At 40.0% G+C, this 26,739-nt stretch overlaps 1 protein-coding gene across 1 annotated transcript in view; it reads right to left on the reverse strand.

Annotated features, from left to right (window-relative positions):
* Positions 1–26,739, reverse strand: part of CHD2 (chromodomain helicase DNA binding protein 2) — a 115,772-nt gene that overhangs the window by 41,748 nt on the left and 47,285 nt on the right. The window contains exons 15-24 of the mRNA XM_044231841.1: positions 25,031–25,120; positions 24,039–24,229; positions 16,118–16,306; positions 11,610–11,772; positions 11,094–11,246; positions 8,617–8,688; positions 5,216–5,365; positions 4,376–4,524; positions 3,284–3,380; positions 2,735–2,827 (exon numbers count right to left, since the gene is read on the reverse strand). Coding sequence (XP_044087776.1) covers positions 2,735–2,827; positions 3,284–3,380; positions 4,376–4,524; positions 5,216–5,365; positions 8,617–8,688; positions 11,094–11,246; positions 11,610–11,772; positions 16,118–16,306; positions 24,039–24,229; positions 25,031–25,120 — 1,347 coding nt within the window. The remainder of the gene's footprint in view (positions 1–2,734; positions 2,828–3,283; positions 3,381–4,375; positions 4,525–5,215; positions 5,366–8,616; positions 8,689–11,093; positions 11,247–11,609; positions 11,773–16,117; positions 16,307–24,038; positions 24,230–25,030; positions 25,121–26,739) is intronic.

The following is a 26,739-nucleotide window of genomic DNA, read 5'->3' on the forward strand; positions in this document are numbered from 1 at the left end:
AAGCACCTAAGTGTATATATTTCAAAGACTCAGCCTGCAGCTACACACAGATACATTTACCAGCTCCACCGGCTTACGAGCAGTGAGGGGCAGGCCCCAGGCATGGGCTCCACATCTTTTTTATTCCTTCCCACACAGTCTTTAAGGGTACAATCAAGTACAAAGAGCTTTTGGATTTTCCATTCCTCAAAGTCATTTGGAACTGACAGTGAAGTCGTAAGTTGATGACTTTGGGCCACAATTAATTCTAATTTCCATCACAGATACTATGATCTTCACAATCAGATTTTTTAAAATTCCAAGACAAAGACAACAGGTGTATTTTCTTAGATTGAAAACATTTTTTGTCTTATAAAAATGAATCATTTGAACAATCTCTTAAATTAACTAGCATTTATAATTACTTTAGATCTGACCTTTAAAACAGCCAAATGAAAATGACATAAATGATGTAAATATATACATTATCGGTTCACACAGTTGAGAAATGAACTCTTCTGAAGAGGATGCAGAATGGTTACCCATGCAGAATGGGCCACACACTGCAGGCCAGACCACCTGCCAGGATGTGATCACAATTCCACATATGTGACCTTAGGAAATCTACTTGACCTGTCTATGCCTCAGGTTCCTTATCTCTAAAGGAAGAAAATAATGTCCAATTCATCCTACGGTTGTAACAGGGCTTGATACACACAGTAAGGGATACGACTAGTTATGTTTACTTAATAAAACTATAATCTTAAGTTATCTCAAAAAAAATTTTGCTATGTTTCCAACATGTTAGAGTTAAAAAAAAAAAGAGAAAAAGGAAAAAAAGAAAGGATTAGTGGAAAAAACAAAGTCAACTCAGCTGAAGCACTCCAGAAATAAAAGAGCCTCTACATAGGAAGACTCCTACTGTGAACTAAATCACTTGACCAGGTGCTAAAATTAACAGCCAAAAGAGCTTCAGCAAGGCAAAAGTCAACAGCTGACCACTTTTGATTAACCTGCAATATGCAGACATTTTTATACCTAAGTCATCATATAATATTCTGACTAAAACATTATCATGAAGATTACTTCTCTTTAAAAGGGAGCAATAGGGACACCTGGGTGGCTCAGTCAGTTAAATGTCTGCCTTCAGCTCAGGTCAGGCAGGATCCCAGGCTCCTGGGACGACAGAGCCCAGAATTCAGCTCCCTGCAGCAGGAAGTGTTTCTCCTTTTGTCCCTCCCCCGCTCATTCTCTCTCTCTCAAATATAAAAATAAAATCTTAAAATAAAAGATAAAAGGGAGCAATAGTCCTGGAAGTGGAGTCTGTTTGAAAAGGTAGTAATTCACCTTAAACCTCAAACACACTGACTCTGATCCTAGAGCTCTCTGGTCTATTCAACAGTTCCTTCTGTGTTCTTCCTCTGAGACGACTTCTACCTGTGGCCAACCTTGGACCTCGTACTGCTTCCTTCCAACACCTCACTCATGTCTCCCTCAATCCTACAGAATCTACTGGACTTAACCATTACTGGAACCTTCAGGTCTCTCCTGCTTCTCTAACCCATACAGAACGAACCCATGCCAATTCCTTCAACCATATTCTCACCTGAGATTGGGAAATCTTTGCCAGTTTGACTCTCCTTAGTCTCCCAAACCCATCTTGGGACCACGCTGGGACCATGAAATGATCAGTCCCTCTGACCTCATGTACTTGCTGGAGAAAGTCATAGGACCCTGCTGAGCAGCTCCAACATTAAGTCTTACCTTCCAAATACAGCTCACTCCCTATCATGTTCCTCCTTCCCAGCACAACCTCTGGCTGTCCCAAATCATTTCTACTTTGTGCTCGCTTCGGCAGCACATATACCAAATCATTTCTACTTTACTTGCTTACTAGGAATTATGGTCACGAAGGAAGGAATCCCACATCTTTCTCCCCTCCTATTCCCTAAAGTGTACTTTCCTTTTTCACTTGAAGGCCAACTGCGCCACCTGTTTTTATTACATCCCTTCCAGTCTCTTCTAAGGCAATGTACTATCAAATTTTCCTCCTTGCCTTAAAACCTCCAATCTCCCCCTATTCTCAAGCTCTCTCCTCAACCTGGAGACATTATAACATCTTTCAAAACCCCTTCCTTGCTGGACTCTTCTATCTTCATACATCACCTTCACTGTACTTTTTCTGAGCTTTTAAATTACCTCCACCACACTCAATGCTGCCACCTCCTCTTCATCTGGTCCCCAGCTTCGGCACTTAGTCCTGATCTCATTTAATTTTGTTATACCAGATACTATCCATAATAGCCTTTAAAACAACACACACACACACACACACACACACACAAACCAAAAAACACCAAGTCAGCAAGTGCTTACTGCCACCTTCTGCTTTCTGCGTCTGACCCCTCTTTGTCAGCTGATTCTATCACTGTCTCTTCCACAACACTGTCCACGCTTCCCAGACCTCTGAACCATCTGGGTCTCCATGTGTCCCATGGAGGCACATTCTTCCCTCTTCGCTAACTTTTCCTCTATCCCCTGACTCTGGGCAGGACAGAGCATGTCAGCGATTACTTCCATGTAGAAGACTACGTCTACACTCATAACACCCCTGGAACTCAGGACGAGAAAGAAAGGAGCCGAGTCAGGTAAAGGAAAAGCAGAGCGCCTTGCGTGCAGGAAGTACTCGCAGACATCAGTGGTTGCTAGTTAAGGAATCGGTGCTGAGGACCCCCTCCCACAGTCAGTTCCATACCTTAAACTGTGACAGAAGCTCATCTGTTGCACTTGTTGACACTTCATTCTCTCTGGTTTCGGCCAAGCGCAAAATTTCATCTATGTCCATTTCCTAAGGGACACCAACAATACAATACGGTGAAGAGGCAACAGTCATCAGTATGGACTGAAAACACTTGATGCAAATGAACCAAATCTCTTTCCCGGGATCCCATTCACCTAAAACAGTACTTGGGTTAAAAAAACTATATCCTTCAAGTAATTACTGTTCTTTACGAAAGCTCTAACACAGACTCAGCATCTGCTTCCAGAGAAACTGAGACTCTCACAAATACTTGTCAAAGAAGTTTTTTCTGGGCGCCTAGGTGGCTCAGTGGGTTAAGCCTCTGCCTTCAGCTCAGGTCATGATCTCAGGGTCCTGGGAATGAGTCCTGCATCAGGCTCCCTACTCAGCGGGGAGCCTGCTTCCTCTTTCTCTGCCTGCCTCTCTGCCTACTTGTGAGTTCTGTCAAATAAATAAATAAAACCTTTAAAGAAAAAAAAAAGTTTTTTCCTCGTTCTTAATTACCTGAGGCTCTGACTCCTCCCCTTCCAGTTCTTTGAAGAGATCCTCTGCTCCAAATTTCAAAATAGCTGTCAGCTCTTCTTTATTAAAAGGATTTGAGCTATAGAAAAAAAAAGGTAGTTGTAATCTCTCAGGAATGTCAAATAACCACCATCAAGTTCCACTATAAAATAGCCACCCCTCATAAACCGGTGAAATCACTGGTGAAAACATAAATTCTGCCCCAAGAAAAATGATCTCTCAAAGATTGCATTTTTTTTTTTAATCCCCAGGATGAGTCTGTGATGGTAAACCTAACCTAGCGGAAGACTAGAAAATGAATTGTTTTCCTGATGGCTCATCTCTTACACAATCAAGCAAGAAACTTAATTAGCAACATGAAAGCAGAGAGTTCTTTGCTCTTTGTCTTTTGACTCAGGGAGCGATCATTCACCAAGAATTTTCAACCTTCTCAACTCTGGTCTGAAGGTTTTACCATTTAGGTTGCTTTTGAATGGATTTAGGGAAGGGCTCATTTGATTTCTACCTGTGACACAGCTTCAGGACTGCCGCAGAAGACACTGAACGGTGTGGTCAAAATGTAAACTCGGTCAGAGAAATAGCTGTGCTTCTAAATAAAGTCAACTGAAACTTGACTGTTTTCCTTCTACACCCTTCTGTTTCCAACTGGAAAAGTCATCTCCACACAAACATTTTTACCAGTAGTAAGAAAAGAGTCACCAACTCCATCTGGCAGATTCTTGCTACTGATACATTCAAGGCAACTCTGCACTGGGCTGAAAGCCTAAGGAAGGACACACACCTGCCACTGCTGCTGTGTCGAATGTCACATGCAGAGCCAAAAGCAAAAGGCAAGGGAGAAGGCCAAGGAGGAGGGAGAGCTGAGAGCACAGGGTTGAGAAGCAAAAAAGAAAAAAACACGGAAAGCACGAAAAAATGAAAATGACATCCTCTTGTGGTCTTGGCCTGGCCTCTTCTAGGTAATTAATAGATAACGTCAATTATAGAGAATCCTGTGAGAAGGATGAATTCTATCAAATGCTGATGTAAAACTGATTTGGATCTGACCACCTCTTCCACCTTTCTAGAACTTACTTGGACCTTCCTGAGTTGTTTTCCAGAACCGTCCGGCCAGTGGTATCCATACGCTGAATCACCAGATGGTCCAATACCATCTTCTTTTTGGCCCGTTCGATGATCTCCTCCTCCACAGTCCCCTTTGTAACCAAGCGGTAAATATTTACCTGTAGAAGAAAGAAATGTTATGTTTATACCTGATCACCAAAAAAAATCACCTCTATCTAAAACCAAGAGGAGAAATAAGAACTTATTTCTCTTCTACCAGAAATGACTATAAGCCATTCATCCAAAAGGCGGCTTAATATTTTTACTGTAACAGGTTATAGTCTTAAATAAAACCGCCTCAAAAAAACTGTTACGTACAGCCTATTCTAATGATAAAAATCTTGCTAAAGAATAATTAGTTTCATGATATAAAGTTTCACCAAACCAAACCCTTGGTCACGTATAAAACTTAGTTAGGAGTTACCCAATACTACAGCAGACTCTGAGATTCACACATGAAGGAAACAAGCATGTATTTCCCCAACATAGCTCAGAGCTAACACTGTCACGTATAATAAAGTAGACCACCTTGAACGATGTTAGATTATTTAACAACTTATCCACATTAAAATAGAAAAACATTCCGGTTCTAAATCTATTCATCATCTCTCTTTCTTGGGGTAAACTTGGAAGTCACTATGACACCTTAGCCCCAAAGACACCTTCTCTTACTAGAGACAGGCTCTACCCTTGGGGAAATGAAAGCAAAACAAGAAAGAAGCATTTTACAAACATCCTAAAAGGGCTAAATAACCACCCACCCCTTTTCTGATTCCCCCAAACCATGTCCATATGCGTCTCTCCACCAACCTGCTTCTTCTGACCAATTCTATGGGCTCGGGCTTGTGCCTGCAAGTCGTTCTGGGGGTTCCAGTCGGAGTCAAAGATGACAACTGTGTCCGCCGAAGCCAGATTGATTCCCAGGCCACCAGCCCTTGTCGAGAGCAGGAAACAGAAGTCCTGTACACAATGCAATACACTACTTTATGCAGTGGCCTTCTCAGAAACACTTTCACAGTCCAATAAGCCCTTATACCTGGAAACCCCTGCAGGTGTGAAGAAAAGTGAGATATGATGGACAAACTTTATGGAGGCTACAAGAATGCCAGAGACTTGATGGTAGAGGGAATTTTCATTTCATTAAGCGGAAAGAGTCAGTGCAGGGAACAAAGGAGTAAAGCTGATTCTGATAAGTCAACCAGAACAAAAGAATTAGTGTTCTCTCCTGGCTAAAGTGTTACAAGCAATTAACAAAATCCAGAACGTAATTAGCAAGGGAATCATTCCAGCAAGTCGCCTACACACTTACTTTCTGGGTAAAGGTGGATCACACCATGTAAGGTAGTCGGTGTGAGCAAGGACACTTTCTTGTTAGGTGGGCGAGGAGGACACCAACACCGCACTAACAGATCACGTGCTGGGACGGCCGGGAAGCACGGGGTCCTCGACCAGCACAGCATGTGCGCAGAAAAAACCAGAGCACCTGTGGCCAAAGAGCCACATGCGGGAAAGACTCGGGCTCTCACATATTCCGGTTTCCTCAGCAACAACAGAGACTGAGCAGGCCTGCGTCTTATAGCTCAGCACATATGGGGCAGGAGGCAGAGAGCAAGTCATAGGAGCCAGAAGAAAAGAAAGCCACAGAGGTTTCTATTTTTAGGGCATTTGATCATGTATGTCAAAGGTGACACCCTTGGCACACAAGTGATGCTCAGAAGCTAGTAGTTCTGAGTTACACTTTGATCTGTGGGTGTATTTAATATACGCAGACACAATGAAAAGCTCTCCACGTTCTAACTAAGTCACACTCAGCAGCATCCTGCCACAGAAATAAAAATGGAGAATGGTCTCAGAGGAACTTTAAACAAATGTGGAGGCACATATACTCTGTGATCCTTGGCAGAGTCACAGAGTGACATCACACTAAATTACAGAAGCCTAGAAGTAAGCAGTGAACACCTGAGAATGAGATACCTAAACCAAATAAAATCTGGGGTCTGAGAAATCATATAAACAATTTTTGCTGTCACTCTTCTTTTTTTTTTTTTTTTTTTTTAACCTTAAGACTTATTTATTTGAGGGAGGAGGGTCAGAGGGAAATGGATGAGCTCCGGAAGATTCTGAGCAGGGAGCCCAACGTGGGGCCCGATCCCAGGACCCTGTGATCATGACCTGAGCCGAAACCAAGAGTCGGATGCTCAACCAACTGAGCCACTGAGGTGCCCCTTCACTGTCACTCTTTTATTACCAAAGATAATATGAATTGTAAGATGTTATTTGTGTCTATTATCAAATTGAAAACAAACTCCATGAAATGCAATGCTGCTGAGCGTGAGATGAAAATATTCATACACAAACAGAATGAAAATAAACTGTTTTGGGAAACAAACAGAATGAAAATAAACTGTTTGGGAAATAAACTGTTTTGGGAAATGAAAATAAACTGTTTTGGGAAAAATCTGCAGTGCAGATTTTTAAAATGCTTTTTAGAAAGCTCATACACTCTTAACACACAACAAGGGATTAGGTTTAATCACTGGGTTAAAAAAATGGTACGAGCATGAGGAAATATTAGAAACTAAAATTTTTTTTAAATCTTTAATGACATGGGAAAAATGCTTACAGCATTTTGCATATGAAGTGATAACAAAACTACATACAGAATGACTCTAATTAGGTGAATATACAGAGAAATAAGCAATTATGAATGGAAACACACCCAAATGATGTGAACAGCAAAAGTTGTCTCTGGGATTGAGGGGGAGGGGGATTGTGCAATTTTTCTTCTTTGTACTCTTCACTATCTCCTAAATTTTCTAATTATGCGTACAGTATTTCCCCCAATGATAAAGTATTTAATTTTTCTTAAAAATTAAGAGAAGGCTCAGATGTGCAGACTAATAGTAGAGAACCTGTATTCTATAAATAGCTATGGGGCAGAGAATTGAGAATCACAGAGAAAAGACAGCTTTAATAGTGTTTCTCTGAGAGAGGACAATATGAAACATTCATACCATTTTTTAAACTAAGAATAGGGAACACAAAACCAGTTTCAATAAATACTAAATAATAAAACTAGCTAGCATTTACTGAACGCTCACAATGTACCAGGCAGTGAGGCTAACGCTTGCTGTGCTGGTCACTGCATTTAACCCCCACAGCAGGTACTGGAATTATGATTTTACAGGAGGAAACAGAGGAGAAAACGAAGGGACAGGAATTAGAGGGTGAGCAGTCTTCAGTAATTCAACTCCTCTTCTCCTGAACTCTTCAGAGCCTCAGTTCTGTCCAGATTCATAGCCAAAGCTCCGCAAGGAGAACGAACATTTAAGGTTAAAGAAGCCAGAATGCTACAGCTGAAGTGGGACCATGTGCATTTCTAGAGGCAGAAGACGTACCACCATTTTGGAGTAACAGACACAGAGTTTTTAAAGCCCTTCAGAAAGCAGAACGTGAGGTCTGTTCATCTACATACGAAGCAGTGGCCCAGGCTCCAGAAGCGCTCATATTGTGCCCAAAATACTAGCTCTACTCTGGCTCTCTCCACTGCTGCCTTGACCCACACACGGTCCTGCAGCATCATCTCTGCGCAACCTCTTCTTCCCCACATCTCTCAACTCCCATAGCATTTCTCAGCTTGATATGCACCAAGTACAATGTCACCATGGTTTCTCACTTTTCCTAAGCACCCCTTGTATATGTGCCTTAAAAGCCATTTTAGAATGCAAATCCAAGCTGGACAGTAGAACTTAAGCTGTTATCAATCGTACCAGCAATCCAACACAACTGAGACATGGCCAACGTACTTTTCAAGCCTCAGTCACCAAAAAAGTACAGCTCAGAACCTTCTGATGTAACATACATGTCAAAATTAATCCTACTGGCCAGCCTCCCCAACTCCTGCCTTCCTGCTCTCGCAGGCCCAGAAATTTGGTTATCTGGAAGCCACCAGGGAACACTCAGCTGCTATGAGACCTACTCTGCCACTAATTCAGGCCAGGGAGGATCAACAAAAGCATGCGTATGCTTTTCTGGAATAACAAACAATAATATTAAGCAGCATCTTTTATATTAGTGATTTCTTATTTCCTTCCCAAAGCAAGAGAACTTCACCGTGAACTGTTTCTGAGACGAAATACATTAAGCCACAAAGGCTTTCCCCTGGATACAGAGCCCACACTGCCCAAACAATAAAGCCATGCATGGTGTACCTCAGACCCATCTGCATTGAAGTGGTCCAGTGCCTGTTTTCGGATTTCTCCCTTGATGGAACCATCCAGACGCTGTAAAAATAGACCACAAGAAAATCATAAGGCAGGAAGATCAGCTATATTCAGAATAGAACACCAGACTTGCAACCTTTACCGCTCCAACACCCACTTAGTAAAAATAACCGGAATGCACTGGCAACGTGCTGTCTAGAGACCGTGCTTAGGCAGCATATCCTACTTGCCCAAGCTCTCCGGTTACAAACTCAAGGTCAGAAGCTTCTGACTCAAAGGGCTATCTAGGTTTATCCAAGGACCAGAATGACTGCTAGGACCTGTAACGAAAAGATGGCCCACACTGTCCTCAAAAATGATGTTTGCTTCTATATCTGTAGGGACAGAGATTAGGTCACCGTACCACTGCTCACCTAATAATTAGCTCATGCAGAAAATGATCCTTCTTAACTAATGTGACTATAAGTTGCACAGTTATTAAGTGCTACACAGACCAAAAAATCGGTTACGTAAGTTTGGAAACATTCTGCCATAACATTGTGTTAAAATCAAGTCCATCGTATATTCCAGCTTTTCCAAAAAATACACTCTGAAATCAGAGCAAAGTGTTTAAGTAACCAAAATGCATATTTAAGAAAGCCTCTGGCATTTACTAGTTATATTTTATTAGACTTATGTGTCAGTTCTAGGTCCCAAACAACGTCACCACGGAAAACCACGTGTCAAATAAATACTTGAGAATCATTAGCTACGTGGTGTACATATGAAGTGCTTACTTCTTACTCTTTAAAATCATTTTTACATGTGTTCCCCTTACAATCACATCTTGAGATGAACAAAATACCTGATTTTACAGAAGGCAAAACTGATGCAAGAGGTGATGTCATCTGCCCAGTGATGGCAAGTGGCTGGGGACATCATCTGTAGAAGGACCTACGTCTCCCCATCTCAGAGCTCTGAGCTCAGACCAGACCCAGGCCCACCTGAACACAAGTCAAATCACACCAGGGAACCCCCTTCCGTCTTTCTACCAGCTCTACTCCGAGCCTCAACCCAAAGATATGTTTAAATGGTAGTTCATAGCCTGTATTCGGTATGAGAAAACCCAAACACCTTTCTTTTAATATTCCCATTATTAGGAGACAGCGGACATGACAGACCCAAGTGGACTCCAGCCAAATATTCCCCACAAGAAGGCTATGCATTCTTATTTTACTTACTATCAACTGATTCGTCTGACCTGAAAAGCTCACAGACCTCCGGGCACTGAGAGACAACAATCTTCTGGCAGTGCACTGGGTTTTTATTTTGTTTTTGTTTTTTTAAAGATTTTATTTATTTGACACAGAGAGAGAGAGAGTGAGATCAAAAGTAGATGGAGAGGAAGGCGCCGGGGGTGGGGGGTGGGGGGGGAGCAGTCTCCCCGCTGAGCAGAGAGCCCGATGTGGGGCTCCATCCCAGGACCCTAGATCATGACCTGAGCTGAAGGCAGAGGCTTAACCCACTGAGCCACCCAGGCACCCATTGTTTTTGTTTTTATTCCTAAAATAACCATAGTATCAAACCATATTCTAAGTCAGCTTCTGAAAGACTACATAAGGTATTATGGATAGAACAATGCCTTTCAGGGCATTTTAAAAAGACAATCTGTTAGTGAGTTTAAAGCTTGGCCTTCTCAGGAGAGAATCACTGACCCCCAGTTTCTTCAATACCGGCATGTAATTACGTAAGTAGGTTGAACAGTCCAACCGCTCAAAGAAAAAATATTAAGTCAATCTTAAAAATCAAAGCACTATAAAAATGTTATGCAGAAAGTCAAGATAAACAGCATACACATCCATAAATAAAGCAGAGAGAATTTTCACACAGTCTAACACCCAGAAAAAAATACTGTGTTGCAGAAACTCATTTCCCCCTTATCTTGTTTTTCTCCTTATCTTGTAGGAGACAACGGAGTGAAGATGAAAATCCATAGTAACAATCCTACAGAGACAAGGGAGTCACATCCCCAGCTTCAGGGCCCAGAAAGCTTCCACGTGCACAGCCCTGCTGGGTTCCCAGCCTCACAGCCAGGGTCAGCTTGCCCTGAGGTGAATGCACAGAACTATCACCTCTCTTTCTTCCTAGGATTTGGGCTTCTGGGATTAGGTCCACACCTCCTTCCTCTCTCCTCCTACCCCAGACTTAGAGCTGGAAGACACCATCTAACATCCTTTCTCGTCTGCTTTTCCTCTCTTATCCATTCCCTTACTGCTCCCTGAAAAACAGAATGACCTCACATGACCACTTTCATTATAGGTGGCTTAACGGTATGGATGTAAATATAAACACTGCCCTGGAATCTTCGGCTCAATTTGTTTCCAGCCAGAAAACTTGTCTCCCAACTTTAGGGTAATTGAGCAAGCAAAGCATTCAACCTGGAGGGAGGGAAACAGGGAGGGATTAAAATCACTGAGCATCCTTACCTGAAAAGGATAGTGCTTGATCGTCAAGTACTCGGCCAGGATGTCCAACATTCTGACCATCTGGGAGAAAATAAGGACTCTGTTGCCCCTTTCTCGAAGTCTTGTCAGCAGTTTATCTAACAGAATCAGCTTCCCACTGCTCCTGATCAGGGACTGGAGATTGAAAAGACATTCCAATCATCACACTCAAACCAGTACTTGAATCTGCCCTTAACTGCTAAGAGTTCCTAGCTTGACAATTACTCTTCTGCCTGGGGAAGCCCCCTGCAGTCTGGCTGACAATTCCTGACGTGCTCTTTACCTGGCATCTGCGACCTCCTACTTTCCACGGTTTTCCCAGTGAACTTTCCTCACCTCTTTTCAAAGCTTCTTCTGATGCTCCTTGAAGAGTCACCAAAGGAGCAAAGGGCTCTGGGATTAGGTCCACACCTCCTTCCTCTCTCCTCCTACCCCAGACTTAACAGTCCAACCGCCGGAGTATTTGAGAACTTAACTACAAACAAGGTAGCCACGCACCAGAAGAACCTCCTGCCCATTCTCTCGCTCGTTCTCCTCGGGGGGCTTGATCAGGTAGCAGTGGTTACAGCACTTTTTCAACTCCATCACAATATTCAGGAAACCGGATGTGCTACCTCTTGTCCCTTTGGCAAGAGCCTTGTAGTTCCTGGTCAGAATCCATCTGCAAATTAAAAAATAATGATGTTATTCGATTTGAAGAGACAGAGAACTGGAGGCATCAGAAGACTGTGAGAGACGGCAGTGTTACTGGGAACACAAAAACAAAAACAGGAAAGACCTAAGACCATTAAGAAGGCATGGAGGGATCTGGTATTTTCACTTCCTGCCACCTAGCTGGGACCACTCACATCTTTCGTCTGATTCAGAATGTTAACCAAAGGGCAAACACCGCTCTACTGGGCATTTAAACCTGAACACAGGAAACTAGAAGTAAAGAACGACAGTGGAATAATATTTACACACACACACACACACACACACACACGTCAAACAAGGATGGGTCACTGAAGCCCTCTTTCTCACAACATACAAACCTAGTAAGCTAACAGGACGAGACTAGTTAAATTAAGATTAGCATCAGATGGCAGCTTTGTATCCATTTATAAATTGTTGTAAAAGTGCACTTAACATGATAAAGTGCTCACGGTAACTGTGTTTTCTATCCAAATTTTTAAAAAGGGAAGGAGAAATACGTATGTTTATCCACATGTAAGCTTTAACCATACACTATAAAATACTGAAAATACCTTTTCTTCTGAGCAAGGGCAATTCTTTACACCATTAACAATCCCACTTCCAGGACTCTACCTCGAAGAAAAATGCTCAAGGATTTTCAATGAAGCACTATTTCTAGAAGTATCTGAAACAAGCTAACTATCTACCACTGGGGGCTGCACTGACTACATTCCGCTGCAGACCCACACTGGAGGACAGCACAGTTGTAAAAGAGGAAGAGGAAGAGCTTTATAACCCACTGCAGAGTGTTCCTCAATGTAAGTGAAAAATGTAAGGCACAGAAAAATGTATATGGCATGCTGCTGACGTAGGAGGAAGGAGAGAGCAAAAAAGTTGAAATACATTTGGCTTACATTTAAAAAATTAAAAAATAAAGGAAAGGTAAACATTAAGAATTTTGAAACTGTAATTATTATTACCTAACGGAAAGAAGGACTAGAATGAAGGGGACGAGGAAAGATACTAGATATCTTTGAACACAGCAGGCTTTGTAGGTTTGCCTTTGGAACTCTACAAATATTACAAATAATTATGAAGCAAAATTAAGCAAAGCCAATTTTTATGACCCGGCAATTGCACTACTGGGTATTTACCCCAAACATACAGATGTAGTGAAAAGAAGGGCCATCTGTACCCCAATGTTCACAGCAGTAGTGTCCACAATAGCCAAACTGTGGAAAGAGCCAAGATGCTCTTCAACAGATGAATGGATAAAGAAGATGTGGTTCATATACACAATGGAATATTACTCAGCCATCAGAAAGGATCAATACCCAACTTCTGCATCAACATAGATGGGACTGGAGAAGATTATGCTAAGTAAAATAAGTCAGGCAGAGAAAGTCAATTATTTTATGGTTTCACTTATATGTGGAATATAAAAAATAACATGGAGGACATCAGGAGAAGGAAGCAGGGGAGACAAACCATGAAAGACTGTCGATTCCGAGAAACAAACTGAGGGTTTGGAGGGGGGTGGTGAGCCTGGTGGTGGATACTAAGGAGGGCATGTACTGCATGGAGCACTGGGTGTTATACGCAGACAATGAATCATGGAACCCTACATCAAAAACTAATGATGTACTGCCTGGTGACTAATATAAATAAAATAAACCATTCTATCTAGCCACAAGTAAGAAAAACTATCTCAAAGTACTTCAAGACTCATCCATTTCTAGTGGAATATACCTTTAAAAACAAAAACAAAATATTACCATTAAAGAATTTTATAATTCTTTTTATAATTCACATTGCTGATAGTAATTTAGGCACTACTACTACTAGGATTGTGTGTGGGGTGTTAAGTAGGTTGGTGAAATTAAGAAGTAGAATTCTTAGTATGGGTATAAGACCATTGAGGTCAAATAAAATATCTACCTTGTATTGTTTAACTGAAAAAAAATTTATGATGTATTCCTTATCTTTAAAAACAAATAAATCTCCTAAAAAAAAAAACAAAAAAAACCCAAATTTCCTAATTCTGTCCACTGATGTCTAGTGCAGTCACAAAGTCACAGTCTGAGGTCTCCAAATTCCACTTTACAATAAAGTAGTATGAAGAACTTGTTGGATGTATGGTGGACTCCTGCTGTGGGGCAGGAAATGTACAAGATGAAAGTGAACATTTTATTCCAGAAAGCAAAAGGCTATGAGCTACAACTAGGATTGTGTCAAAGACTCAAAACCAACCTGAATGAGCTCCTTCTGGATAAAAACGGAGCCATTAGACCAGGAGTATAAAAGAGTAACTGTCAGAGAAGAAAACATGAATATGCTCATCAACGAATTTGAAATCATACCAAAACAAATCTCACTGGTCAAAACCTTTGAAAAAGGATAGCTATAACCTATCATTCCCCTTTTTTTTTTTTTTAAGATTTTATTTATTTGAGAGAGAAAAAATGAGGCCATGATCATATAGTGGTCAGTACTCTGCACTCGGAGAGACAGAGAGAATGAGAGGGGGAGGGTCAGAGGGAGAAGCAGGCTTCCTTCCCGCTGAGCAGGGAGCCCAGGATCTTGACCTAAGCCAAAGGCAGTCACTTAACCAACTGAGCCACCCAGGCACCCCCTTATCATTTCTTTTAAAGATGTCAAACTCCAACATGGATGAACCTTAAGCATATTATGCTAAGTGAGAAAAGTCAGACAGAGAAAAACACAAGTGCGGTATGATGTCACTTACATGTGGAATCTGAAAAAGCCAAATTCAGAAAAACAGAATGTAAAACAACAGTTACCTGGAATTGGGGGAACAAGACAGATGTTGTTTAAGGATACAAACCTGCATTAATAAATAATCCCAGAAATCTAATGCATAGTAGAGTGAACACAAACAATAATATCGTATTACTATCATCAACCTTGCTAGGAGACTGGAACTTTAAGATTCCAACCATTACAAACAAAGGGTCATTATGTAATGCTGATAGAGGTGTTTAATTATCATGACAATGACGACCATCTTTTTACAAATAAATGTATCAAAGTAATGTGTTGTACACCTTAAGTTTACACAGTATATGTCAAATATATTTCAATTAAAAAAAATAATAGAGGCAGGGTGCCTGGGTGGCTCAGTCCGTTAACCACCTGCCTTTGGCTCAGGTCATGATCCCAGGGTCCTGGGAAGGAGGCGGTATCTGGCTCCGGGCTCAGTGGGGAGCCTGCTTCTCCCTCTCCCTCTGCTGCTGCTCTGCTTACTTGTACCCTTGTTCTATCAAATAAATAAATAAAATCTTTTAAAAAGTCAGATGGTAATTTTTGAAAGTTAAAGTCTTGTTTTTATTCAGTTGCATTAAGAAGAAAGGAATATTATCAGAAAGATTACCAGACCTTTAACCGCTAAAGACTGTAATGTTCATGGCATGTAATTAGTTCCAATCATTCCAGATTCAACTTTGAATCATCAAAACTAAAGCCTAGAGTGCCTGGGTGGCTCAGTCAGTTAATCAGCTGTCTTCAGCTCGGGTCATGATCCCAGGGTCCTGGGACAGAGTCCACATGAGGCTCCTTGCTCATGCGGGAGCCTGCTTCTCCTCTGCCTGCTACTTGTGTGCTCCCTCTCCCTGCCTGTGCGTGTGTGCGTTCTCCCTCACTCTCTCACACACAAATAAATTAATTCTAAAAAAAAAAAAAAAACAAAAACAAAAACTAAAGTACATTCTATACCACCCCATCCCAAACACAGCATTCTATCACAACCTAAACCAAATCTACAACCTGCCCAGGCCCCTTGGAGTGCCAGAAAGGAGAGCATCTTCCCCTTGCAGCACAGAGCTGAGCACCTTTCCTTCTCTACTCCCACAGTGCCTCGCATGCGCCTTGGTTATTAAACAACACTGTTCTGACCCCTTATCTCTACTCTGTCTTCCCTCCGAAGCAACACGTCTGGCAGGAACACATTCCACTCATCTTCATACTCCCAGTATCTAGCAGAATGCCTACCACACTGCACAAGCTTAATAAATGACTGAATGAACAGCAGAGAAGAAACAGATGAATGAGGGAAAAATCTGTGTCTGTTGGAGGGGGATTAGCCCTGAGATTTAACATAGACCAGACCACCGAGAGAGTGAAAAGTGCTGTGCAAATTCGCACCCAAGTGAGAAAGCAAGAACAATAAAACTTCCTATTTCTAACCATGAATATACTGCTACTCACATCTGTGTTGAGGCATCACTGAAAAAAGCAGTTTGTCAACTGTGAATCTCACGGCTTCTTTGTACAGATGTTAACCCTATGGTGGCATGATCCAGCCCACAGCTTACTTGTAATACTGCTTCTGCAGAGCAGACATCTCCACCCTGAGGATCTGTTCCACTTTGGCAGGAAGGGATTTCTCCACGTCCTTTTTGACCCTCCGGAGGAGGAAGGGCTCCAGCACCTTATGGAGACTCTGGTAGCCATTCTCCCTCCCTTTCCCATGGTCCTCTTCAAAATCTTCCCAGAATTCAAACCTGGAAATAAAACAAGACAGCATTTACTATAAAAGCAACCGGGAAGAAGGAAAAAAGCATTTTTCAAACTAAAATTTCAATTAACTAAATGGAAAAGAAAATCTGATAAAACAAAGAAGAAAAAAAGACTATTCCCTTTAAGAAAATATAAATTTTACCAGTCACTAGCTCATGGACTCAAGAGAGGGGAAAACAAAAAGGAAAGGAAAAAAACCAACTGAATCAATCCCATCTGTCTACAATGTGGTAACAGTAGTTTCCAATTCTCGGACTAGGTGTACAGTTCTCAAGATATTTCAGTATGACATGCAATGAGTACATAAGTACAGACAAGTTATTGTCATGAAACATTCTGCAATAAAGTTAATAAGCTATCTTTAACAAGCTGCAATTTCTTGGGAAAACAAATTCAGTGGTAAGAGGATAATTAGTGGCAATATTAGAGCTGTCACTGCATAAAGGTTAAAAGTTTGTTACACAATCTCCATCAATAATCCTCACTGTTCACAGATGAAAAAGTTAATGGATTATAATGACATTAGTAAGTAAGACTATGGTCCCTAAATAAGAATAGCAATACAGGTGATACCAATTTAATAGCATTAGAACTTGCAGACACAAATTTTACTAATAAATTTAAAAACCTGTCGCCATAATAATTCTGCCTCAATTCTATAGATAAAAGTTTCTCATGTTTAAATCTTTATTTGATCATCTCTGATTTACTACAGGACCCATGGCCGAATTCTAGAACAGGATACTGGGAACAGATTTCTTTCAAAAACAAAAAAGACTAAAGGAAACCTCTTTCATGATTGAATATAATGTGCATTGTCCTGCCACTGGAAGGCCAGGGAAGCACCCAGAAGAACCAGCTGGGCCCTGTGTGCAGACGCTCGGCACAGGAGAGCAGGCCACAGAAGGACGCTAGAACCAGAAGCTTCGTCAGCCACCGCTTGTCCTCTGACACCAGGTGGCCCTCCTCTGCTGAGGCCAGTCATACTCCAGAAGACAGAATGGCTCCACATTACCCAGAGTCCGGAGGACTCAAAAGCATCTGCCCTCTGAGATGGAAGTGAGAGCCCAGATGCCAGCACCGCCGCCGAGCACAGCAGCGTCAACAGTCTGCGGCCGGCTCTGAACCGAGCCACAGCCACGCGCTTCATCACGTACTGGGAGGTGGAGCAACACCAGCCTCGGAACACCTGCTCACACGTGAAACTGCCCTCTTCAGGGAAGCCAATAAAGAGACCGTTTGGGGTAGAAATCTAAAAACATCACTAAAGCTTACAAACTGAAAAACCTAAGTTGCATTTTGTCACACTGCTATGCAATGACTCCAGGAACAAAACTAAATGAGTACTTAAAACTAGGTAAGAGGAATAAAAGGAACAATGCCAACTGAACAGTCTCAATGCTAGGGATCGCACCTCACGCACAAAATGTACAAAGCAATTGGAAATCAGGGACTATCACTGTATCAGGCTATTCTCTGAAAAGCTGGGTGACAATTTCAAGGTGACAATTTCATTCACATTGAAATGTGAATTTCAATTCACATAATATTCATCATGAATTAAAACTATGTTAGTATAAAAGTTTCAATATGAAATTATTAAATATGAAATTATTTCATATTGAATATGAAATTATTTCATACTGAATATGAAATTATTTCAATATGAAATTATTTACAAAATTTACTTCCCCTACTGTTTTAGGCAACAAATATTTTCACCTGCCTAGTTTTAGTATTCTTAGTAAATTAAAAATTAATGTGACACACTATTTCTTTATATACACGCTGAATGGTTTATGAATTGTCTATGATTTCTTTCCCTCTGAACAGCAGAGATGAGTAGCTGTAACAGAGATTGTAATGCCTATAAGCTAGAAATGTTTCTTATCAGGTCCTTTAGGAAAAAGTTTGCTGTTCCCTGCGATAGAAAACTGTCAACTTAAAATACTACATGTGATATAGGGTTAGGAGTACCCTTAACAATGACATCATGCCACAGCCTAGAGATTATTTTAGAGATTATTTTATTTAGAGATATTAATTTTAGCGTGGTCAGAGTGGTCAAGTTTCTCTACTCACCTTCTCAGGAGTGTTAAATTAGCCTTGAAAAATAAAAGTGAAAAAAGGACAGCCACAGACAAATGAAAACAAAGACTTTCTTGCTAGTAGCTCTGCCTAACAAGAAATAGTGAAGAAGTCATTTAGGCTAAAAGAAATGAAGGGGAAGCCAACAAAGATAAAATGAGATCAATGATCTTGCCATTGGGTAATGGCAAGATGAGAAATAAAGATCACTGGAAATGATAAAATAGATGTGTAATATGAAAGACAAGCCGGGGGGGTGGGAGGAGGTAGACAAGCCTACATAAAGCAATAAATACATCACTGTATTCTTGGGTTTACAACATGAGGAAGGAAGTGAAAACGAAGCCATACTGGAGAAAAGTTGTTATGTTTTACCAGAAATGGGTTAGCATTAATCGGAAGACGACAGTGATGAGACACATACCAAAAACTCTAGCAACCGGTAAAAAAATAACTTTTTAAAAAAATCAATTAACAGAAGAAATCAAATGGCACACTAGAAAATAACTGTTAAAAAAAAAAAAAGATAATAACCGTTGAAACAAAAAAAAGGTAGTAACAGAAACAAAAACAAAAAAAGAAAGAAAACATATGGAGGGGGCAGAATAGCATACATAAATCCAACCATAGCAAGAATAACATTATATGTGAATGAACTAAACCTTCAAAAGGCAGAGACTGTCAGACCAGATTAAAAAAGGAAGATGAACCATATGTTGTCTAAAAGAACCACATTTTAAACTCCTAAAAAGAAGCTGGAAGTGAAGTGATGGAAAACAGTACACCATGCAGTTACCAAAAGAGAGCTAAAGAGCTGTCCGATCGCACAAAACAGATCTAAAAACAAGAAATATTACTAGAGATCAAGAGCGACATACATTTCATGATAGAAAGATCAATGATCAGGAACACAGAACAATTACAAAAGTACACAAACCTAACACCCAAACCTCTCAAATACCTGAAGGAAAACCTCACAGAACCGAAAGTAGTAGATCATTCAACTACAGTTAAACGTGGATATGTTTCACTGTCAATAATAACTAGACATGAAGTCAATAAAGCTATCTAAGACTTGACTAAGACTATTAACTAAGTCTTAGTTATAATAAACAGAACTCTACCCTAAGAAAGCGAAGTATTATTCTTTTCAAGCGAACAAAGAACATTCTCCAAAATCAAAAACATACTATAGCATTTAACAAGTAACAGTAAATCCATTTAAAACATATTCTTTAAGACAAAATTAAATTATGAATCATTAGGAAGTACCTGAATATTTTAAATTAACCAGCACATTTATTTTTATTTTTTTTAATTTTATTTAATTTAATTTTATTTTTTTAAAGATTTTATGTATTTATTTGACAGAGAGAAATCACAAGTAGATGGAGAGGCAGGCAGAGAGAGAGAGAGAGAAGCAGGCTGAGCAGAGAGCCCGATGCGGGACTCGATCCCAGGACCCTGAGATCACGACCCGAGCCGAAGGCAGCAGCCCAACCCACTGAGCCACCCAGGCGCCCCAACCAGAACATTTAAATAAAAAACCATGCATCAAAGAAGAAATCACAAGAGCAATCGGAAAAGGTGAAACTGAATGAAAGCCAAAACACATGAGATCAATATTGAGAGAATGCAGCAAAAGCAGCATGCGGAGGGTAAGCTCTACCTTTAAACACCCATACTGAGAAAAGGAAAAAAGGTCTTAAATCAATAATCTGAGCTTCTACCTTAAGAGAAAATGAGACAATTAAATCAAAGGCAATAATAAAGATGAGAAAAGAGATATATGAAATAGAAAACAGGTAAAAAAAAAAGTCACAAGTTGTTTTCTTTGAAAACATCCTCCAAATTGTTAAACCTTTACCTGAAATGACCAAGAAAAAAAAAGATAAGACACAAATTACCACAACCAAAAATTACTGAGATCACAATTTAGTCTTCAAAAAGTAAAAGGACTGTAAGGAAACACTATAACATTATGCCAACAAATCAGACAACTTGGACAAAATGGACAAATTCTTAGAAAGACACAGATTAACAAAACTTAGTGAAAAAGAAACAGAAAACCTGAATAGGTCTACAACTAGAAACTGAATTAGTCATTAAAAATTTTCCCACAAAGGAAAACTAGGCCCATCCACATGGCTACACTGGTAAATCCTATCAAATATTTTAAGAAGAAGTTAACACCAATCCTAATAAATTCTTTCAGGAAATAAGGGAAGAAAGAACATTTTCCAATTCATTCTATTACGCTGACACCAAAGCCAGGCAGACATTACACATACGCACACACACAAACACAGAACTAGAGACTAATATTCCTCAAAAACACAGATGAAGTCTTTAACAAAATATTAGCAAAATGAATGCAGAAACACAAAAAAAGGATGCAACATCATAACTAAGTCAGATTTATCACAGGAATGAAAGGCTGTCTTAACATCTATAAAGTAACTAATATACCATATTGGTAAAATAAAGAACAAAAATCATAGTCACCTCAAGAGACCCGGGGAGGGGGGTAGGAAGCATGTGAGAAAATCCAACACTCATTCATTATAAAAACTCACAAAAAATCAGGAACAGAGTAACACTTCCTCAACCCAATAAGGGTATTTTCAAAAATTCTATAGCCAATATCCTGTTCCTAATTCTATTCAACACAGGCATTCTAGAGAATACCACAGCCAAGAAATAAGAGACATCCATCCACAATGTAAAAGATCCTGTATCTAGACTGTGATCCTGTATTTAGAAAACACTGGGAAATAAAGAACAGCAAAAACAGTGGAAATAATTCAAGATCCCTATAAAAAACTCTACTACAATATGAAAACTATATTTAAAAAAATTCCAATCAAAATCAAAATAAGTAGGAATAAACTTAACAAAAGAAATATAAGACTTATGGGCTGAAAACTACTAAACACTGTTGAGAAAAATTACAGAAAATCTAAATAAACAGGAAACTTTCTGTGATGAATAGCTTAAAAAACTCAATACTGCTATAAGATAATTCTCTCTAAATTCTCTCTAAATCGCTCTAAATAAACCTCTCTAAATTCAACATAATACCTATCAAAGTTCTAGAAGATTTCTTTTCCTTTTAGACATCAACAAGCTGATCCTAAAATGCCTATGGAAATACAAAGGATCAAGAATAGCCAAAATATTTTTAATAACGACAAAACTGAACTTCTATCTCACCATTTTAAGAATCAGTATAAAGCCTCAGTAATCAAGACAGCGTGGCATCAGCGTAAGGATAGAAATATATACAAACAAATCAGAACTGAGAATCCAGAAACAGAACCTTATATTCATGATCTCAACTGATTTTCAACAAAGGTACCAAGGCAATTAAATAAAGAAAAAATACTTTTTTCAATAAATGGCACTGGGACAATTTCCAAAATCCCACTGCAAAAAAATATGACCTTAAATCCTCATACTTCACACTGTAACAAAAAATGCAAAATGAATAGAGACCTAAACATAAGAATTATAATTCCCATTAAGAAAATAAAGAAGTGGGGTGCCTGGGTGGCTCAGTGGGTTAAGCCTCTGCCTTCGGCTCAGGTCATGATCTCAGGGTCCTGGGATCCAGCCCCACATCGGGCTCTCTGCTTGGCAGGGAGCCTGCTTCCCCCTCTCTCTCTGCCTGCCTCTCTGCCTACTTGTGATCTGTCAAATTAATAAATATTCTTTAAAAAAAAAAAAATAGGCAAGAGGCTTAAACAGGTATTTCACCAAAGATAGACAAACGGCTAATAAACACATGAAAAGATGTTCAACATTATCAGTCATCACAGAAATGCGACTCTGAGCCACAATGAAATGCCTCTACACTTCTCCTAGAATGACCAGACCCCCAAAGACTGACAACTTCCAAGTACTGGTGAGGATACTGAGAAACTGAAAATTCAAACACTTCTGGTAAGAATGGCAAATGGAACACAGTCTGGTAGCTTTGTAAGTTAAATATATACTTTCCCAACAATCCGGCAATTTCACTAAGTAGCTAATGAAGATAAATAAAAACATATGTCCACACACAGACGCGACAGCCCAAAACTGAAGTAACCCAAATGTCCATTAACTAGTGACCAGACACACATAAAGTGGAACATTACCCCATTTTAACATACTAACTCCCGATAAACTCTATGACACAGAGGAATCTCAAAAATATTATGCTAAATTTAACAAGCCAAAAACAAAAGACTACTTATTAGGATTCCATTTGTATAAAATTTCTACAAAAGTTAAATCTCTAGAGATGAAAACCAATTAGCAATTGCCCAAGGCTTGAGGCAGAAGCAGAAACGAACTACAAACAGGTTAAGAGGAAACTTTTCTGGGTGAAGAAAATATTCCAAAACTAGATTATGATGGGTGTACAACTCAAGAAACTTACTAAAAAATACTGAATGGCATCCTTGCAATTGTGTATGTTATGGTATATAAACAGTATCTCAACCATGTCTACTGGAAGTTAGCACACGGGGAACGGGAGCACTTTCACGTTTTTCATTACGTTATCAAAAACACCTTGCTTAACTTATGGCACAGAGCAGGCACTCAAATCTTTTCTGAGTTAAAAAAAAAAACGTGGAGCACTTCCCTGTCAATGTGACAACCCTTCGCTGCCTACCGCATGCCAGAAACTACTCTAGGCAATGTGGACAATCGATGAATTACGTGAAGACGATCCCTGCAGCTTCTGATGCGTAAATCTAATGACATGAGACAAATGAGGAAGAAATGAGGAAAGGGAGGTGCCATGAAGAAAATAAGACAGGGGAGGTGATAAGCCCCTCGAAAAGGCAGCTTCGGCTGGGTGGTCCAAGGAGACATCAAAAAGGAGGTGGTCACATAGGCTGAGGCAAAAATGTTAAGACGTGACTGGCCATGTGAAGATGAGGAGGAAGGAGAACAGTCCAGAAAAAGAGCAGCAGGGGCATGGCACGTTACAGACACAGAAAGATGACCGAACGGCTGAATCAGGATGAGTGGTGAATGAAGTGGGATGGGAGGAGTCAGAGCACTACTGAGGGGCCGCACAGACCCACGTCTTCCAAGTCACGGTAACAACTTCAGATTTATTCTAAGGATCAGTGAATACCACTGGATAACTTTAAGTTTTAGGAAACGTGCACAGCATGTCTCCCGTAAACATCTTCTCAGTAAAAACATTCCATGATTCTTCACTAAGTTAAAGATCTGAGTAACACCTAATGCTGATGGCTTCTGTTATCAAAGGTTGGGTTTAAGATACTAATGCTTATCACACTCTGTATCTTATATACGTCATTTCAATTACTGATTACCTTGTAAAAGAGAGGTCTGAGGTTTCCTATTTACCAATTTATTTCCCCAATGCATTAACTGATTTCAACATCTGGTAGGTAACAGACTTTTCCTCCTTGACATCATGCTGAATTCTGTGCCTCCTCACATTTATCACGGAACAGTTTACTAATTTTGTTCCTGCACCCGTGTCACGTTTTGCTATCCCCAAATCATGCCATCTGTTTTCCCTAAGGTCTGTTTTTCGAAAATTAAAAAGCATTGGCATTTCAGACATTCTGCATCTTTCGAAATACACAGGAAGGAGCTTACTTCTCCGGCATAATAAAGTGCAGCAGGGACCAGAGCTCTTTGAGGGAATTCTGAAGAGGGGTCCCCGTAATCAGGAGCCTATGGTGGGACTTGAAATCAATCAGAGTTTTATACAATAAAGAGTCATCATTCTTCAACCGATGGGCTTCATCCACTCCCAGAAAGGCCCAGTTAATACTGCCCAGCACAGTCTAAAGTAAAAACAAAACAGAACGAGCCACCAGGTCAGAAGGGAACCCAAAAGTACTTTCAAGTGTTAATTTATCTCTGTTCAAATACCATCACAAAGGTATACATAGAAAACATTTATTCTTCACGGACTTAAATTATATTAGGACTCCTCTGTTCATTCTGTCTCTGGCTAGACTGGTGTCTACTCAGAAGAGCACATCACCATCTAAAAGGTATTGGGGGGAGGGGGAGTCTCTTAGGCCAGGCATTGCTGCATGCCCTATGGCAAGAACACAAAAATTGGTATGCTGGGCAAAAATAATACAAAAACAAAAAAGCACAACAGTGCAGTCTCTCGTTCATTAAGATTCTTCTCTGCCTCTTCTGCACCCCAACCCTGAAGCACAGAAACACCAAGAGCCACCAAATTGAACTCGTTTACACTTATTATCACCAACGGGACCAACTGCCACATTTCTTAGTAATTGTAGAAAGGAGATGGTGTAAAGACCTTCATTCAGAGACCGTTCACATCATCTGCTGTGGAGAAATTCCTTGACAAAGGTATGATGGGAAGTGCCCGGGATGGCACTCAGGTAAGTTACTGGCCTCAGTACCCTTTCATCCTGTTTAATTCCATTGGACTAAGCAATCTAAAGTCCCCTTCAACTGTAAGATTCTGATTTTTATTTAAACCTTAATATTCTTTGTGGATTGTTTTTTCATTTGTTTGCTTTTCAAAATAAATACAGAAAAGTAACATGGCAAGCAGGAAGCACAGACCCCACCATTTGGACAAGTCACACCACAAAATTACACACCTTATCTTTTAAGAGGATCTCATATGTTGTTATAAGTGCATTGAACTTGAGTCTTTTAGTCTGAGAATGAATCCATTCATACTCCCGTATCTAGAAGAGAAATCAGTAATTAAGATACAATTGCTACTTTTACCTTTCTGTATCACCAGTAGTCTTGTGATAAACATGCCAAATAAAAAACAAACCTGACTAGAATTTAATGAATATTTTATACATTCTAAACTGACCTAAGCAACCACAATATAGAGCCATAAGAGAATTAAAAGATCACTGAGCAGCAAAAACTTTACTGCCAGAATTCAAATAAACTGTCATCTTCCCCCACCTCTGCCCCAAAATATTTGACCAAAACATGCTCTGCATCTGTAATTAAACCCCAGTAAGTTGAACTTATCTAGTGATCCCCAAAATGTTAATTTTCTTAAGAATATTTTAGTATTCTTTGCTCTTTGGTAGGGCAATACTTTTATTAACAAGTGGAACAAATCCCAACCTCTACCTTTGGGTCAGAAATGTCATTAACTTAAAGCAGAAAGATATGGCTTCCAAGGAAAAGGAAAGGGAAGGTTACGGGATAAAATGTAATTTCATATGAATGAAAATAATGAATGTAAAGGAAAACAAAAACTACCACATTCATACTGCAGTGTGACTGGACAACAGGGCAAGGAGTGTGGGTGGGGATTACCACCAAGGGGGAAGAAAGAACAGAGAAAAGAAATGTTGGGAGTTCACACAGAAAACTTCTCTGACTCCACAAGTTTTCAGAGCTCACTTTGTCTTCAGATTTGAATGCAGTGATTGAAGCCATTCTGCATAATCTAAGAAGGTTTTTTTCTTTCAACTTTTGTAACAGTTAACAAATGGATTCGCAAAGCTAAGAGCGACTGTATGCTTAGAAACTCAAAATCAGAGCCATGAAATCTGCCAGGGTATAGTTAGACAACTTGAATGAAAATATTCAATATATAATGTATGTCTCAAAGGTTTGAGGATTCCTGATGGCTTGCTCTTGTGATAAGCAATCCCCCAGAACAGTTTGCTCTAACATACAGTTATGAAATGAACACACAGTAATGAAAGAACAAAGGTTTGGGACCAGACCATTCTCTGTCTTGACCCCAGCTCTGCCACATTCTAGCTGGCCTGGAACGGGTGTTAAACTCTTAGAGTCCTTCCCTTCATCAATCGGTTAGGAAGAGTGGCATCTACTTGGAGGACGATCTTTGGGGTTACAGGTAATATACACAAAGCACCCCGCATGGGCCCTCGCACATAACAGGTACTTTTAGAAAAGTCAATTATAATCAAGAAATAACTTGCTAAACAAAGCCTCTGTTTTCTGAGTCCCTACTACTCACGTTAAGGTTGAAAACAGACAAGTAATTCTCATTTCTATAGCCCTAGCATGGCTCATTGTCCTTTCTCTTTATTCCTTCCTTACAAGTTCTATAACCTCGTCATGTTAAAAGGATGAGAAACAAACTCTAAGAACTCGGTTTAAGCAGCAGCTCTCCGCTCAAACAGCAAAAATAATATTAACATTCTATGAAGTATTAATTCCATCTCTAAATAAGTGGTCTTGGAAATACAAAAGACATTAGAAAAATACTGCAATCCAACTAAAAGAGATTCCCATTCATATACTGCCATTGCTTTCCCTTAACACAGTAAGCATGTTTTAAAGACTCTCTCTGATGCATTTTTGT

Source organism: Neovison vison, chromosome 13, assembly GCF_020171115.1.
Source record: "Neovison vison isolate M4711 chromosome 13, ASM_NN_V1, whole genome shotgun sequence".
Classification (NCBI taxonomy): domain Eukaryota; kingdom Metazoa; phylum Chordata; class Mammalia; order Carnivora; family Mustelidae; genus Neogale; species Neogale vison.